This window comes from Anolis carolinensis, unplaced genomic scaffold (genome assembly GCF_035594765.1).
Source record: "Anolis carolinensis isolate JA03-04 unplaced genomic scaffold, rAnoCar3.1.pri scaffold_7, whole genome shotgun sequence".
Taxonomy (NCBI): domain Eukaryota; kingdom Metazoa; phylum Chordata; class Lepidosauria; order Squamata; family Dactyloidae; genus Anolis; species Anolis carolinensis.
In genome coordinates, this window is record NW_026943818.1 from 8,526,187 (window position 1) to 8,543,223 (window position 17,037).

General features: G+C 42.7%; 2 protein-coding genes across 3 annotated transcripts; one reads left to right on the forward strand and one right to left on the reverse strand.

The window, feature by feature from the left end:
• The first annotated feature begins 41 nt into the window (after positions 1 to 41).
• fbxw2 (F-box and WD repeat domain containing 2) lies at positions 42 to 9,707 on the forward strand. 2 transcript variants are annotated; one of them, XM_062960611.1, is made up of 8 exons: positions 42 to 151; positions 2,613 to 2,733; positions 2,851 to 3,364; positions 4,581 to 4,775; positions 5,812 to 5,945; positions 6,058 to 6,144; positions 6,638 to 6,807; positions 7,392 to 9,707. In XM_062960611.1, exons 3-8 carry the CDS (start codon positions 2,872 to 2,874, stop codon positions 7,678 to 7,680), a joined length of 1,368 nt encoding a protein of 455 aa, XP_062816681.1. In that variant the 5' UTR covers positions 42 to 151; positions 2,613 to 2,733; positions 2,851 to 2,871; the 3' UTR covers positions 7,681 to 9,707. The 2 variants fall into 2 exon arrangements, with proteins under 2 accessions (XP_062816681.1, XP_062816682.1); XM_062960612.1 differs by lacking the exon at positions 42 to 151 and adding an exon at positions 2,233 to 2,253.
• LOC100553936 (glycosyltransferase family 92 protein F13G3.3) lies at positions 7,785 to 16,870 on the reverse strand. The gene is made up of 2 exons (XM_003227595.4): positions 15,413 to 16,870; positions 7,785 to 12,355 (listed from the first exon to the last, which is right to left on the reverse strand). Exon 2 carries the CDS (start codon positions 12,336 to 12,338, stop codon positions 11,007 to 11,009), a length of 1,332 nt encoding a protein of 443 aa, XP_003227643.1. The 5' UTR covers positions 12,339 to 12,355; positions 15,413 to 16,870; the 3' UTR covers positions 7,785 to 11,006.
• Between the last annotated feature and the right edge of the window lie 167 nt (positions 16,871 to 17,037).

A 17,037-nucleotide genomic window follows, 5' to 3' on the forward strand; every position in this document is an offset into this window, starting at 1 on the left:
GTCGGCAGAGATATAGAATAGGAGTCTATTGTCAGGTTGGTGATTTGGTACTTCCGACGGAAGTGCTGTGAGGGTGACGTCAGTGCCCCGCGCCGGAAGTGCCTGGGACAGAGCTCTGGTGGAGAGCCGGCGGCGGCTGCAGCGGCTGCAGGTAGGATCCCCAAAAGAAGGAAAGTCAGGGAAGGAAGGAAAGAGAGGGAACAAGGAGAGGCTGGAAGGGGGTGCTGCCTAGAGAGAGACCCCGGATGGAGGAGGAGGAAGAGGAAGAGGAAGTAAGGGGCGGGTTGCCATGGAGACAGCCAGCACCCAGGGGGAGGGGCCAAAGCAGGCATGGGACTCCAACTCCCAGCATTCCTCACAGCCTCAGGCCCTTTTCCCTCTTGGGCCCGACCAAGAACTCATAAAGTCGTCCCTTTGACACCTGGGCCAACGTGGGCTCCCTCCAGAGGTTTTGGACTGCAACTCCCAGCATTCCTCACAGCCTCAGGCCCCTTCCTTTTCCCCCTCAGCCGCTTAAGCGGCTGAGGGGGAAAAGGAAAGGGCCTGAGGCTGTGAGGAATGCTGGGAGTTGCAGTCCAAAACCTCTGGAGGGAGGGCCCTTGTTGGCCCATCTGGAGTTTTGGAGTTCGATGCCACCTGTATGCAAGTGACATCCAACTCTATCGCTCCTTTGCACCTGCTGCTAAGGAGGCTGTTCGGTTCCTGAACCGGTGCTTGGCGGCTGTGACGGTCTGGAATTGCATCCAGACAAGACTCCTGGTCGGCCGCAAGGCTAAGCAGGGTATAGGGCAGTGGTTCCCAATTTTATTTGACCAGGACCTCTCTGACCAGGGACCACTTTCAATAGAGACCACTTTCACCAGGAACCGCTCTGACCAGGGATCACTTGAGCAGGGACCGCTTTCACCAAGGATTGCTCTGACCAGGGACCACTTTCACCAGGGATCACTTTCACCAGGGATCACTTTCACCAGGGACCACTCTGACTTGGGACCGCTTTCACCAGGGACCGCTTTCACCAGGGACCACTTTCACCAGGGACCACTTTCACCAGGGACCACTCTGACTTGGGACCGCTTTCACCAGGGACCGCTTTCACCAGGGACCATTCTGACTTGGGACCACTTTCACCAGGGACCACTTTCACCAGGGACCACTCTGACTTGGGACCGCTTTCACCAGGGACCACTTTCACCAGGGACCACTTTCACCAGGGACCGCTTTCACCAGGGACCACTCTGACTTGGGACTGCTTTCACCAGGGACCACTTTCACCAGGGACCACTCTGACTTGGGACTGCTTTCACCAGGGACCACTTTCACCAGGGACCACTTTCACCAGGGACCGCTTTCACCAGGGACCACTCTGACTTGGGACTGCTTTCACCAGGGACCGCTTTCACCAGGGACCACTCTGACTTGGGACTGCTTTCACCAGGGACCACTTTCACCAGGGACCACTTTCACCAGGGACCACTTTCACCAGGGACCACTCTGACTTGGGACTGCTTTCACCAGGGACCACTTTCACCAGGGACCACTTTCACCAGGGACCGCTTTCACCAGGGACCACTCTGACTTGGGACTGCTTTCACCAGGGACCACTTTCACCAGGGACCACTTTCACCAGGGACCGCTTTCACCAGGGACCACTCTGACTTGGGACTGCTTTCACCAGGGACCACTTTCACCAGGGACCACTCTGACTTGGGACTGCTTTCACCAGGGACCACTTTCACCAGGGACCGCTTTCACCAGGGACCGCTTTCACCAGGGACCACTCTGACTTGGGACTGCTTTCACCAGGGACCGCTTTCACCAGGGACCACTCTGACTTGGGACTGCTTTCACCAGGGACCACTTTCACCAGGGACCACTTTCACCAGGGACCGCTTTCACCAGGGACCACTCTGACTTGGGACTGCTTTCACCAGGGACCGCTTTCACCAGGGACCACTCTGACTTGGGACTGCTTTCACCAGGGACCACTTTCACCAGGGACCACTCTGACTTGGGACTGCTTTCACCAGGGACCACTTTCACCAGGGACCACTTTCACCAGGGACCACTTTCACCAGGGACCACTCTGACTTGGGACCGCTTTCACCAGGGTCCACTTTCACCAGGGACCACTTTCACCAGGGACCACTCTGACCTGGGACCGCTTTCACCAGGGACCACTTTCACCAGGGACTACTTTCACCAGGGACCACTCTGACCTGTGACCACTCTGACCAGGGACCTCTCTCCAACGTTAGTACCAAAAGGTTTACGAATCTGTTTTTGGTCAACTTTAGATTTGGCTTGGTTATTTGGGGTGCTGATTCAGAAAATTGCATTGGATAGACCACATCAGCTCTAGTTTCTGATACAGAATATATGCCATCCAGTAGTCACCATCTGCTAGTCCACAGAAAACCATATTTAATCATCTAGAGCTGATGTGGTCTATCCAATGCAATTTTCTGAATTAGCATCGCAAATAACCCCAGGAACAGGCCTAAAAACAAAGACACCAAGGCACCCCTGCTTCTAGGTGCCACATTCAATAAATGTATCACAAACCTTTCCAAGGCTTCAACCTGCCATGCCTGTTTTTGCTCCTCTTCCAGGAGAAATGGCCACAGAGGATTGCGCATCCCTGTTGGGCCCCAAAGAGGAAGAGGAGGAGGACGAGAAGCCCTGGCAGCCGTTGTTTGCGGAGCAGCATTTGAACCCAGGCCGCTCGCGAAGGTAAGCAATCTGAGACTGGAAGAGATGGAGACACAAAATGCTATAATCTTCTTATATAACCTAAGAATAATTTTAAAAAATGAAAAATTAATAATACCCTGTTTTGATGTCCCGTAGGTCAATGTTTCCGTAACCTTAATGGAGAGGAAGGACTTTGAAGCATGGCTTGATCACCTGTCTGTGGCGTTCCTCTCTCTGACGGACTCGCAGAAGAATGAGGCGCTGGACCACCTGATTGGCCAGAGCGGGGCCGCCCAGCTCCGGCACCTCTCCCACCACCTGGAGACCCTCCTCAAGCGGGACTTCCTCAAACTACTCCCGCTGGAACTCGGCTTCTATTTGCTCAAATGGCTTGACCCACAGACCTTACTCACTTGTTGCCTGGTCTCTAAGCAGTGGAACAAGGTTATCAGCGCCTGCATGGAGGTCTGGCAGGCGGCCTGCAAGCGGCTGGGGTGGCGCATTGACGACGACTCAGTCCAGGATGCCCGGCATTGGAAGAAGGTCTACCTCAAGGCCATCTTGCGCATGAAGCAGCTGCAGGACCACGAAGCCTTCGAGACCTCCTCACTGATCGGACATAGCGCCCGGGTCTATGCACTTTACTACAAGGATGGGCTGCTTTGTACAGGTAGGATGTTCTACTCTAAAAACTTTGTTTTTGTGCCTGCCACAAACTACTGTATATACTCGAGTATAAGCCGAACCGAATATAAGCTGAGGCACCTAATTTTACCACAAAAAAACTGGGAAAACATTGACTCCAATATAAGCCGAGGGTGGTAAATTTCAGAAATAAAAATAGATACCAATAAAATTACATTAATTGAGGCATCAGTAGGTTAGATGTTTTTGAACATTTACATCAAGCTCAAATTTCAGATAAGACTGTCCAACTCTGATCAAATCATTATTCTCATCTTCTTCAATGTGCTTCTGTATCCTTTTAATAATAATAGAGTAAAATAATACATGTAATAATAATAATAATAATAATAATAATCACAGGAAAATAATACATGTAATAATAAATAGAGTGAAATAATAAATGCAATAATAATAATAACATGTATTATTTTCCTGTGATAATAATAATAATTATTATTATTACATATATTATTTTACTCTATTATTATTAAAAGGATACAGAAGCACATTGAAGAAGAGGAGAATAATGATTTGATCAGAGTTGGACAGTCTTATCTGAAATTTGAGCTTGATGTAAATATTCAAAAATCTTGTTATTATTATTATTGCATTTATTATTTCACTCTATTTATTATTACAAGATTAGAGTGAAATAATAAATATAATAATAATAGAGTAAAATAAACATAGTAGCAACAATAATATAGAAAAATAATAAATGTAATAATACCAATAATAATAGAGAAAAATAATAAATGCACCATATATTCTTGAGTATAAGCTGACCCAAATATAAGCCAACCAGGACCCTCACCCGAGTATAAGCCGAGGGGGGCTTTTTCAGTCTTAAAAAAAGGGCTGAAAAACTGGGCTTATACTCGAATATAAACAGTATGTTGAACTGGTTGAGACTTGAATATTCATTGAAAAACTATAGCAAATTAGGATGCAGGATGTACTAAATTTTCTTATGTCTTTACGACAGAACCAATTAGGAAATGACATTTATAACCCAGGAACAAAGACTGTTACATAGTGTCATAAGTGATGTTTTCTTAGATGGGTTTTCTTCACTCTGGTCCAGCCGAGAAGTGACACTGAAATGTGAGCCTTGATCTCCAGCATCCGACGTGGATGCTGTGTTTCTGCAAAACCTCTGGCACTTGAGGAACTAAGCTCCCCTTCCTTTGGTTCCTCAGGTTCAGACGACTTGTCCGCCAAGCTGTGGGACGTGAGCACTGGGCAATGCGTCTATGGGATCCAAACTCATACTTGTGCGGCAGTGAAGTTCGACGAGCAGAAGCTGGTGACGGGATCCTTCGACAACACCATCGCCTGCTGGGAGTGGAGTTCAGGGGCCAAGACCCAGCACTTTCGAGGCCACACAGGGGCAGGTGGGTCTGAATCTCAGAAAGAAAGCCTTTATGCATGTTAAGCAGTATGGTTCTGTGTGTTGTTGAAGACTTTCATGGCCAGAATCACTGGGGTGTTGTGTGGTTTCCGGGCTGTATGGTCACTTTCTAGCAGCATTTTCTCCTGACGGTTCTCCCACATCTATGGCAGGCATCTTCAGATGTTGTGAGGTCTGTTGGAAACTAGGCAAGTGGGGTTTATATATCTGGCTGTGAGTTTTCTGGGCTGTATGGCCATGTTCCAGAAGCATTCTCTCCTGACGTTTCATCCACATCCTTGGCAGGCATCCTCAGAGGAATCCTTGGTTGGGAGTTGTTAGCTGGCCCTGATAGTTTCCTGCCTGGAATTCCCCTGTTTCTTGAGTGTTGCTATTTATTTACTGTCCTGATTTTAGAGTTTTTTTAAATACTGGTAGTCCGATTTTGTTCATTTTCATGGTTTCCTCCTTTCTGTTGAAATTGTCCACATGCTTGTGGAGTTCAGTGGCGTCTCTGTGGGTGAAATGTTAGGAGAAAATGCTGCTAGAACACAGCCTTATACCCTAAGATGGTTCTGTATTTGTCAATATTGTCGACCCTCATTTCCCTTTGCCTGTTGCTTTGAGCTATAACCAGCCCTCCAATTTTGTGCCTTTTAGAGGCAAATGATCCTTTTGAAAATGGAAAAAATACGGGAATGCACAAAAAAGTATGGACTTCCTACAAAAGAGACAACACTTCAATTCCTGAGTATACTAAAGCTATCAGATATTAGAAGAATTATTTTTATTGCCCCTTTTAACCCGACAGAATGCTTCCCTAGACATTTCTAGTTCTCCAGCACAATGTTGTGGTCAACCTCTGGTGTAAGTACCAAAAGAAAACATATATGGTCACATACAGGGCAGCAAACATTCACATAGAATATTCACATGTGCACATCCTGCAAATGTGATGGGATGACTATTCATCTTAGGACATAATAAAGAAGTGACAAAGACCACTGACCTTTCTTGATGTTCCTTTTCCCTCCCTCTAGTTTTCAGTGTAGATTACAATGATGAGCTTGACCTCCTGGTCAGCGGTTCGGCAGATTTCACTGTGAAAGTCTGGGCTTTGTCCACCGGCATCTGTCTCAATACGTTGACTGGGCACACGGAATGGGTCACAAAGGTAAGCTTGTCTGTGGAAGTGGACACCCCAGCCACACGCATACATACATTTTTTTCACTTTTATTATGCGTATCGATTGGGATTCTTGCCTCCAGTCTGCTTCTCATTTCAGGTGGTCTTGCAGAAGAGCAAAGTCAAGTCCCTCATGCACAGTCCCGGGGATTACATCCTTTTAAGCGCAGATAAATACGAAATCAAGGTAGGTACTGTCTCCACCTTTTAAAGATCTTGAGAAGTCAGAGAGACTGAAGGCTTAATTAGTTCAGGAATGTTGTAAGAACATCAGGACTATCTAGCCCAGCATTCTGTTTCCGGCAGGATTCTGTTAAAATCTGTAGGAAGTCCACAAGTAAATCAAGGAGGCAATAATAACCCTCTCTTACTGCAGTCTGCTTTTTAGAGAAAGCCAGGAAACGTTACTTGGTCAATGAAGTAGCTGATGTAGAATGTTGGCCTGGATTTTTAATTTTTATATCATCAGATTTCTTTAGATGCCAAGTTGTCTTGGGTCCCAGACTTTACAAAAAGGACACAATATGAATACATGTAACCACAATAATAATGTAATTGAAGTATGTACTTTTGAGCGAGTGATAGAGGTTATAGAAGAGAGCCTGGTTTAAGCCAATTTCAGTCACATTTGCACAATTGTCCAAGACTCTCCTCTTTATTTTTTTTATTTTTTGTGACAGATCTGGCCAATTGGAAGAGAAATTAACTGCAAGTGCTTAAAAACCCTGACTGTTTCGGAGGACCGCAGCATCTCCCTGCAGCCCCGGCTACACTTTGATGGGAAATACATTGTGTGCAGTTCAGCCATTGGGTTGTTCCAGTGGGACTTTGCCAGCTATGATATCCTGAGGTAATACTCCGGCTTTTGTAGCAACGGAAAATATAATTCGTCAATCCCCAAACAAACCAGAACAGGCATAAGCACTTCTTCTCAATTCCTTTGCCAAAGGCAGCAAGCTCAGAACCCGATGTGCCACTTTCCTAGGCTGGGTTTTAGTTCTTTCTTGCCTTTCATGCCTCTCAGCGAAGTTGCAAGATGGAACTTGACAATCACTTGCAGCCAAGAATGGGAGGCAATTTCCTCCTGGTTTTCATCCTCTTTGGGCCATTTTACATTTGGGAGAGGCCTAATTTTAACAGATCGCCCTAAAGCAATTTCTTTGTCATTTTTTGTTGGAGAAATGTCCTGGAGGTCCAAAATTGTTGCAAAACTGCCCCACCCACATCCATACATGCCTTAAACAAAAATGATTCAGATCAGATACATTATTTCTCTCTGCTTTAGATCTGTCTCACCCATCCCGGTGGCCCTGCATCGTACAACGAAATTAAATGCCGTCCTGCTCTCCACTTGAATTTTATACTAATGTAAAATGCCTTCCACGTGTTTCCCCCCTGCTAATCTGTATTTTCTTTATTTTCTTCCTGCTGCAGGGTTATCAAACCCCCTGAGTCGGCAAACTTGTCCTTGTTGGGCTTCGGTGACATTTTTGCCCTCCTGTTTGATAGCCACTTCCTGTACATCATGGATTTGAGGACAGAGAAACTGATCAGCCGTTGGCCGCTGCCGGAATATCGAAAGTCCAAGAGAGGCTCCAGCTTTTTGGCCGGAGAAACATCTTGGCTGGACGGTTTGGACGGTCAGAATGACATGGGCCTGGTGTTTGCCACTAGCATGCCGGACCACAGTATTCACCTGGTTTTGTGGAAGGAGCATGGCTGAAAAAAAGGAGAAAAGAAAACAAGCCAGCTGAATATGTGACATAAAAAAATACAAAATTGGAGACCGACCGCCAGCGATGGATGAATCAGACAGAGGAGACTGCATGAACCAAAGCTGCACATTTTAATGGATATCATCATGCAATGCACAATCATTTTATCTTTTTTAAATCTCGACATCCTTTTTATGAAAGAAGGGAGTTGGGGAATGACAACCGATTGGGTGGATTACATGATTTCCTTTGAAACATAATGCATCATGGCATGCTAACAGCTTCCATCACTGCCTCATGTATACTCATGTTCAAACATACACATCTGAGCATTTAGATCAACTTTTTTTGTTTGTTTTATTGAGTGGGGAACTATTCAAAAGAAAAGTGTATTTGGAGCTGTATCCAGTGCTGGATTAATGGTTATACAAGAGAGAGTCTCCTCTCCTTCCTGCAGCATCTCAGAAATCATGAAAACCACTCGTAGCGCTCTTTTTTGGGTGCCAGAAAAGGTTGCAAGGAAGGGAAGGGAAAAGAAATCCCACCACAACCATCCCATTGTTTCTCAAACATTTCCGTTCTCTGTTTCTTCCAGATATATCCTCAGAAAGGTTTTTTTTAAAAAATCAGAATTGCTTTTGAAAAAAGATCTTATTTGCAAAGTGAAATGTTTGATTGCAATAGAAAACAAGAAAAAAGTGAGCCAGTTGATCAGTTCCTATTTGCTTGCCCAGCTCTTTTTTCTCTTTCATATTCTGTGGGTGACTTAGGCCTTTGTCAATGAGTTTCATATGTGCAAAAGTCCCTTTTTGGTGGGATGCATAGGACTGTTGTTATTAGGCTGTGTTCAAGAACTTCCTGTCAAACCACGAAAGAGGCCACTCTTATGTTTTCAAAGCAGAAAGAAGGTTAGAAAGCAACTCAGACGTGGCTGCTCTAAGCTTCGGGGAGAAAGGAAAAGACAGATACATTCCAATTGAGAGCAAACCATCCTTTCTTCATCCTCCTCCTGAGCTATTTTATTGTGCTCTGAGGTGTTTTCCTCCTGATAATAGCTTCATAAGGCATATATATAAGCAGCTGAATAACAAGATTCTGCAAGTTTCGGTATAGCTTAGGAACCAAGTGGCTTTTACATCTAAAGCAGAAGTGTCCAGATATTTGTGCCTCCAACTCCCAGAAGCCCTTATTGCCAGCTTGTCCAATAGCCAGGAATTTTGGGAGCTGAAGTCCAAAACAAGTTTGACACCACTGGAGTCTTAACAGAAATATTGATCACTCTCTTCTACTCAGTGATTGGAGTTGTAATGCATACAACTCAAAACCTTCCTGTGATTTCAGAAGCAGGCGAAGCTAAAACAGAACTGCTCCTTCAAGTGCTTTGTCTCTGAACATTTTTTTAAAGTTAAGTCAACAGCCTCTTGAATTGAAGAGAAATCGTCTGCTTGTCTTTGTGCAGAAAAAGGCTTCACATTTTAGAGGCATAATGCTAGCAACCAATCTTTTTTTAATCCTCTTCACTGAAAGAGCTGTCACTGCCATTGCTTCTGAATCAAGTGAGGGAAAGGCAAGGATAGTAAGTAGAAGAAAAAAAAGATTGCCGTTGCCATAGTCTCCTTATGAAGAGATTGGGGTGAAGGAGGATGGGAAAGGGAGCATTTTGTCCTCATTTGTCGCTAGTCCTGGTTCGAACAGCTCTAAAAGCAGAGGTTTCCGTGCTGATTTATTCTCACGGCCCTTTATAAAAAGAATTAAGCGTGTTCTACAAATCTTTTCTCTACGATGGTTTGGTGTCAGTCACGTTTGTGCTGGCAAATCCTCCGGTTCAAAACCGGACTTGGCGTTTGTGCTTCAAAGGGGAAGCATTGCAGGGAAAGGGATGGGATGGGAAAGGGATACGAGCCTTTTTCCCTGCCCTTCCTTTGTGGATCTTTTTCTCCAAGAAGAGCTGGAACAGGCAGTTGCCTCCTTCCGGCATGTGCTATCTATCAATGTTTACACCAACAATATTAATAAAACCTTCTGCCTGGTTTAACACTTGTGCCAATGTGCAGTTATTGACTGAACGTTTCCAGCTTGGAAATGCGTCTTGAATTGCTACGTCATTCAGTTGTGGATTACTACGTCATCCTTGTTTGTAGATATGGTTTGAGCTCTGATGTTACTTAAGAGTTCCAATAATTGATGTCTTCATTCCATAAATATGTATCCCGCTATTTTGCAAGAAGGAGAGTCTGCCTTGCAAGTGTGCGCAGTTTATCACTGAACACAAGTGATAGTTGAAAGAGGAAAAGCCTGGGAAATGTTCGTTTTGCCATATTCCTTTTAATAGACTGACCCAATAAATGTTCAGTTGACTATACGGACACAGGAAACCACCTTTCATCAGATCAAATCCTCTGACTGTTTTCTGTGTGTCCTCCAAAGCACTTAAATGTGGATATAACCTCCTACACTTGTCCTCAGAACAACCTGGTGAGGAAAGCTAATCCGATAAGAGACATAAAATCATAAAAATATAAAGTTGGAAGGGACCTCATGGACAGTACAGTCAAGCTCCCTGTGATGCAGAAATATAGAACCCATCCAAGTTCTGTTTCAAGACAAAATAATTAGTCCACCATCCTTTGAACAAGTTCATTTCACCATTAAATATGTTTTAACAGCAAAAAAGTTCCTCGTAATGTTTAGTTGGAATCTGTGGTAGTTTGAATCCACAGTGCATCTTCTACATATAGTCATAAATAATGAATAGCTGCAGCATTTTGCTTCAAACATTATGTCAGACTTGGCGAATTTCTGGCATACTTCCCTAATCTAAGATGCACTTTTGAAAAAGATATAAAACAAAACATGGTTATAAAAAATTAAGCACTGCTGAAGAAGCAACCACTCGGAATCCATTTGCCACTAAGTGTCTGTTTGGCTGCCATGAAATAATTTCAGTCTTCCAGTTTTACAGTCATTACAGTCTCGTTCGTTTCATGCCTTTGCACTCCTTGGGCTGACTCCCTTGGAAGCTTCAGGCTGAGAAAAAGGATCTAGCCCTTCTTGGTTTGCGAGAAGGAGGACCTCTTTCAGTCCGCATTAATAAAGTTAGAAAATGTTGAGATGTTGTGTGGTTTCTGAGATAATATGGCTTTGTTTTAGCAGCATTTTCTCCTGACGTTTCACATCTGAAGATACCAGCCACAGATGCAAGCAAAATGTCAGGAGCAAATGCTGCTAGAACATGGCCATACAGCACAACATCCCAGTGATTCCAGCCGTGAAAGTCTTCGACAATACATTATAAAATGCTGACTAGGATTTCAACCCTCTTGCTTTCCTGTGTTTATTGCTTCTCTGGTGATAATGGTATCTTTTGTAGCACCTGGCTAACACTGCGGATGAGTAACGAGCTATATCTCCAGAGCGTGGTGTCCCTAATGAGGAATTTTCGGGGCAGGGATGGTTGGAAGGGGATTCGGCAATGGTGCACCATTGCAACGTCCATAGGAACCTCCACACTTTTGCTGAAGGCTTGGAGGACAGAGTGAACCGAAGTCTGGACCACCTTCCTGGGATTGACAATCATCTTCCGTGGGTTGATGACCTCTTTCCGATCTGGTTCTCGGTGAACATGGTGTAATATGTTGACTCCAGGAACCGTATTCCAGGAGGGAATGTCAATGGCATTGGGGGTGAATATGGTGTTAGGAAAGAGGTGGGTCTCAAAGAGGAAGATACCAGTCTCTGGATTCTGCTCCTCCAGGCTCTCCATCATGGCTTTCCAATTTGTATGTTTGATGGGCAGTATAATTTCATCAATGTCATTCAGCAGCACATACCTGCTCCGGTACATATTCCGATAGACACAGTCATTTAAAGCTGCAATCTGTCCATAGTAACCAATTTGAGTTCCATCATTCTTGGAAAGCCATTCGTTAGAAACATTCAGGTAGGACGTGATTGGCCAGGGAACGATCTCCAGTGTCCCATCAGCAACATAAAACTCTAGGACTTTCTCCATCAGTTGGCTGCAGTTGTTCTTATAGACCACCACTTTTTGCATCCCAAGGAGTTTGTACATTTCCATGCTCTGTATGAACTGTAGGACGTTGTTGTAGTTTCCAAACATGGTGGAAATGCACACTGTGAAATCCACAGGAAAAGCCTCAGGCTTCCGGTTTTTGATCTCAAACCACGGCGAGATACTGACATCCTCGTTAGGAAATGGGTGCAAAGCCACATAACGGGGGTCACAGCTTGTGGGCTCCATGCAGACCATGTCTGCTACCGCATACGGGAACCCAAACCGGTCTGAATGGACATTGGTCACCAACTTTGAGACGTAGACTTCATCCCTGGATGGGCAACAAAACCAACAATACTGTTCCTTGACCTTCTCATGATGCACGATGCCAATAACACGTGTTGACTTCTCCTGCCTGTTATCAAAATAGGCAGCAATGACCAACGTGCTGTTGCCCGTTAAGACCGAAATTGAATTGTTCGTGACTTCTCCTCTGCAAAGATTTCTCCGCAGAACCATCTTTGGTAAAAGAGAGTATTTCTGTATCCAGTGGTAGGAAACCGTTAGCATGGAAACAAAAGCCACGAGACATATCCCTGTAGCCAAGTAGGTTTTCCTTCTGAAGCAGATCATTGGGTGCAACATCCGCATGTGCGCGATGGATAAGCCTGCAACAGAGAAGTCAAGGCAAATAATCTGAATATGATCAATACTTATGTCCTATGATACCGAAAACATGGACTAGTTGGATAATAACTATAAATATTGTAAATATTGAAGCAAGCATAATTCAGTGGATACTTAATCACACAAGGGAAAGTAATCTATGAAGCAAGAATATCACTTTCCTCCTTGTCATCTCCAAAGTCCAGTCCTATGACAATATACACCGAGGCTGGCATTCTAATCATGACAAGAGTCTACGCCTTCCTTATACTGTTTGTGTCTTTTTGTAATGATCACAAAAATTAGTACTCTCTTTCATCCCCTGCAATGGCCAAAGCCTCCCAATTCCATTCTGTGGCTGATTTGAAAGTTAAGACCTGGCTGTGGGACCAGGCCTTTGAACAGTAATAGCAGCATTAAGTATTGTTATGTGTGTTGGAACTCAAATTGACAGACTCGTATTTTAGACCTGATTGTGCCCATTTGCTTATTTATTACTGTATTTTATGAATGTTGTTGTAATTAATTAGCTAATTGATTTTAATTGACTCGCATTAGTGTTTTACTGTAAGCCGCCCGGAGTCCCCTTTTGGGTGAGAAGGGCGGGATATAAATGTTGTAATAAAATAAATAAATAAATAAATAAAACACCACAATCAGAACAGTAAATAAAGAACAACACTATGATAACAGGGGAATACAGACAGGAAACAACCAGAGCCAGCTCACCTCCCAACAAAGGATTCCCCCAGGGAGGAAACAACCAGGCTTTGAAGCTGCAAGACCATTCAGTGCTAATCAAGGTGATTAATTACAACACTCATGCTTGCCTCCACAAACAAACCCATTAAGGACGATTCCATAGCAACACGTGGCCAAGCCCAGCCAGTATATACTAATATTATTTTGAGCACAAAAAATATTGTATTGCATGGAAGCACCTTAGGGTATGTGTATAAGGTATACAAGAAACATAACTAAATTTTGTATTTAGATTTGGATTTCATCTCCAAGATCTCATTATTTTATATAATTTTTTTTACTACACATAGTTTAATTTATTGATGTAAGGTTTAATTTATTTATTTATTTATTTATTATATCACTTCTACCCCGCCCTTCTCACCCATCAGGGGACACAGGGCAGCTTACAATATAAGCATACATATCAAAAAACAGTTTTCATCAAATTTAAAAATTCATCAAGATTAAAAATTACAACAAAATTAAGAATATACATTAAAAATATACATATTATACATTAAATATACATTTAAGGCGCTTTCCATGTCCAGGTGGGGTCTGTCAGTAGGTTATATTGATGTTAGACTTTAAATTGATGTGAGGTTTTAATGTTATTTTTATATATGGGGTTTCTCTGGGATTTTATATCAGTATTTGTTTGTTTATGGAGGCATCGAATGTTTGCCATTTTATGTTGGAATCCGCCCCGAGTCCCCTCGGGGATAGGGCGGAATACAAATAAAGTTTTATTATTTATTATTAGTATTATTATGTACATATATGCAAAGACAGGTTCCAAAATCCATTATGGTATCGTTGGCTGAAACTGCAGTGATTGTTTTGGGTTGGAAAATGCAACAATGCTTTATTTGGAAAGGGACTACGGTCTGTAAGTGGTTGGGAGCAACAAAACGACTCCCTGTATCCTGCAGCTTGCAAAAATCTCATTTAGAAAGTCACACTAAAATTGTCCCCAGGCATAGAGCAGCTGAAGAAGCCACCCCCATCCAAAACCATTCCAAAATTGGGTGGAGAACATTAATTGCAAACATGCTTGGCCCTGACCCCATAGCCAGAGGCAAGAGAGGGAGCTTGGATGTCTATTCCTGAGCTAGTTCTCTACTTTTATGTGAAGACAAGTTTGGTTGCTCCCTGTCCATTCTGCTTGTCTAACATGGAATGGAATATATGGTGTTATACCAAGGAGTGAAGATATGTGAGGGTGGCACTGGATGACACTTTATTGAGTGCTCTGCACTTGGTACTAAACATCTGTAAAGACCGTAAATGCATCTTTGTTGGGTATCTTCAAGACATGTCTGACTTATGGTGACTCTAAGATGATCTGATCTCATCAAGGGATTGCCTTGACAAGATCCCTTCAAAGGTTTGTCATTGAGAGTGTGTGATCTCTCCCAGGTCACCCGGTGGGTTTTCAAGGCTGAGCCAGGATTTAAACCGTGGTCTCTTAAATGACATATACAATATTCTGTTTTTCTAAATGTGGTGATATTTTAGTTGTTGAAAACCTTCATGACTGGAATCATTAGGGTATTGTGTGGTTTCTGGGGTTTATGGCCGTGTTCTAGCAGCATTTGTTTCTTGCCTGCAACTGCAAGCGAAATGCCAGGAGCAAATGCTGCTAGAACACAGTCATACAGCCTGGAAATCACACAACACTCCAGATATTTTAGTTGTTAGGTGTCTTCAAGTTGAGTCTGACATATAGGGTTTTTTTGGTCAGATATAGTCAGAGAAGATTTACCACTGCCTTACTCTAAAGCTAAGAGTGTAATTAGCCCAAGGATTTAAACCCTGGTTTCCATGAGTCCTCAAAACACTACACCGTAGGCTCTCTGTATTCATTTTATATGTGTGTGTATAAATATTTTATTTATTCTTTTCACATTATATATTGTTGCTTTATCTTTTATAAATCAGTATAGTGAACATAGAATACTATAAAAACATCTCTGACCTGTAAAAACACCAGAAACACTTCTTTATGTAAAAAAGGAACTCTTGACAAAGTAATCATAATCATTCATAATAAAGTACGAAAGCAGCAGAGGATAAGTAAATAACGCTGTTTCATTTTCTATCTCTAAATAAACACAAAAATATTCAGCAAGAAAAGAAATCAGTAGACAAACAGAAAAGCACTCAAAGCATACCGATTTAATGTGCCTTCTGAATGTATTAGGTTTTTTCTTCCCTATGACAACAATACTGTGATTAAGCAAAATGGATATTCGACACTGTTTAGGACTGTAAAACAATACTGATAAACAAAGATAAAACAAAAAACACAGTACCTGCTAAGTCCTCATTCAGGACCACAATGAAATCTTGTATTTTTCCACGGTGTTTTCCACTGAGCCAGATTATCCTTCAACCTTCAGGTTTTCTGTTCACCTTTAGTAAACCGTTTTATTTTCAGCAGATAGCTTACGATCTAGAAATTGCAACTCGATATCCATTAAAAAGACCAAATACATCAAAATAAAAGAAGCATACAGGAGAGACACAGATGATGAGCAAAAGGCTGAAGCTCAAACAGAACATCCAGTTTTTTTTCCCAACAGGAGCAACTGAGCATGTCATAAAAGTTGAAGCTTGCTAGAAAAACAGGCTTAGCAAGTTCATAAAAGCAGAAGACTATTCTATGGCATTTGAAGGGAAGACTTGGATGAAATTTTCTAGGTGATCGCACATATGGATAAAGAAGGACAGAGGCAAGCTACCCAGCATTTCTCGGTTTTAAATACACCAGAAAAAGAATTAATATTGCAGATCCAAACTGGATTGTGTGGGTATTGCTTTATCTCCTTACAACAAGCCTTAGATATCCTGTTTAGGCATCTGGATTCAGTAATGATCTGAATATATTAACCCTTGATCCAAACAAGAGAAAGATGCTATTGATATCATATCAGACTATTGATATGAATATAAAATATCACCCATAGTTTTGCTAATTTTCTGACTACTTTACTTGCCATGGGATACCCTTTAAGTCCAAAACACCTAGAAGAGCAGTTTGAGAAATATATTGTTTGAAAATGAATGCGCTTTAAACTCCCAGAATCCCACATAGGTCAGTCGTAGGTCATTAGAAAATGCTGAATCCTTACATGATCGATCTATGAGCAGTTACTTCTTTACTAGTTTCATATATAGTTCAGTCTATACCTTGAACAGAGCTCACTATGGATGCGATGCCATCTCTTGCAAGGTCTCAGGAAATTTCTGGTCAGAATTGTTATTATGGACCAATTGCAGACAAAGTTTAACAGCCATTCCATAGTTAAAACTTAGATTGTAATCTCCTTTGAATTTATGTATAAACACATGTGCCAAACCGGCTGGACTCATTCCGAGTTTCAGATCTCCTTGTCCAATCCAAGTCAAGTTGTAGAGAGGTTTTAGGGGAGTAGTGATCTACCATATAAACCGTTCCAACCAGTTTCAGATTATATAAATGCTGGACTATTGGGACCAGTAATCTTCCTCAATGTACAATATCTCACCGTACTAAGAATCAGAACTATGTGGGATCAACCTGTTACGTGACTTAACAGCCACCACTGTCTGTTATTACTGTTGTTATGTTTGTTTATATCTTGCTTTTCTCTCCACAAGGAGACTTTACAATGCAATGGCGCCCACGACCGAAACAGAGGCTTCATTGGGAATGTCACTGCCAAATTGGATTATATGAGTCCAGCCAGACACGCCTAAAACAAATCATCAGAAGAAAGTTCCAGGGAAGAAGCCCATTCATAAGAGTTTCTCTTGAAATTGCATCACTGCTTGTTTCATGAATTCTTGGTTGAGTCATTGTTTTGCCTCAACCTCTACCTGATGGTTACACAAAGCAATAGTAAGTCAGTGTTCTCACAGCAAAGGTGTCTCCCAGCAAATGGAAATATGATGGCGT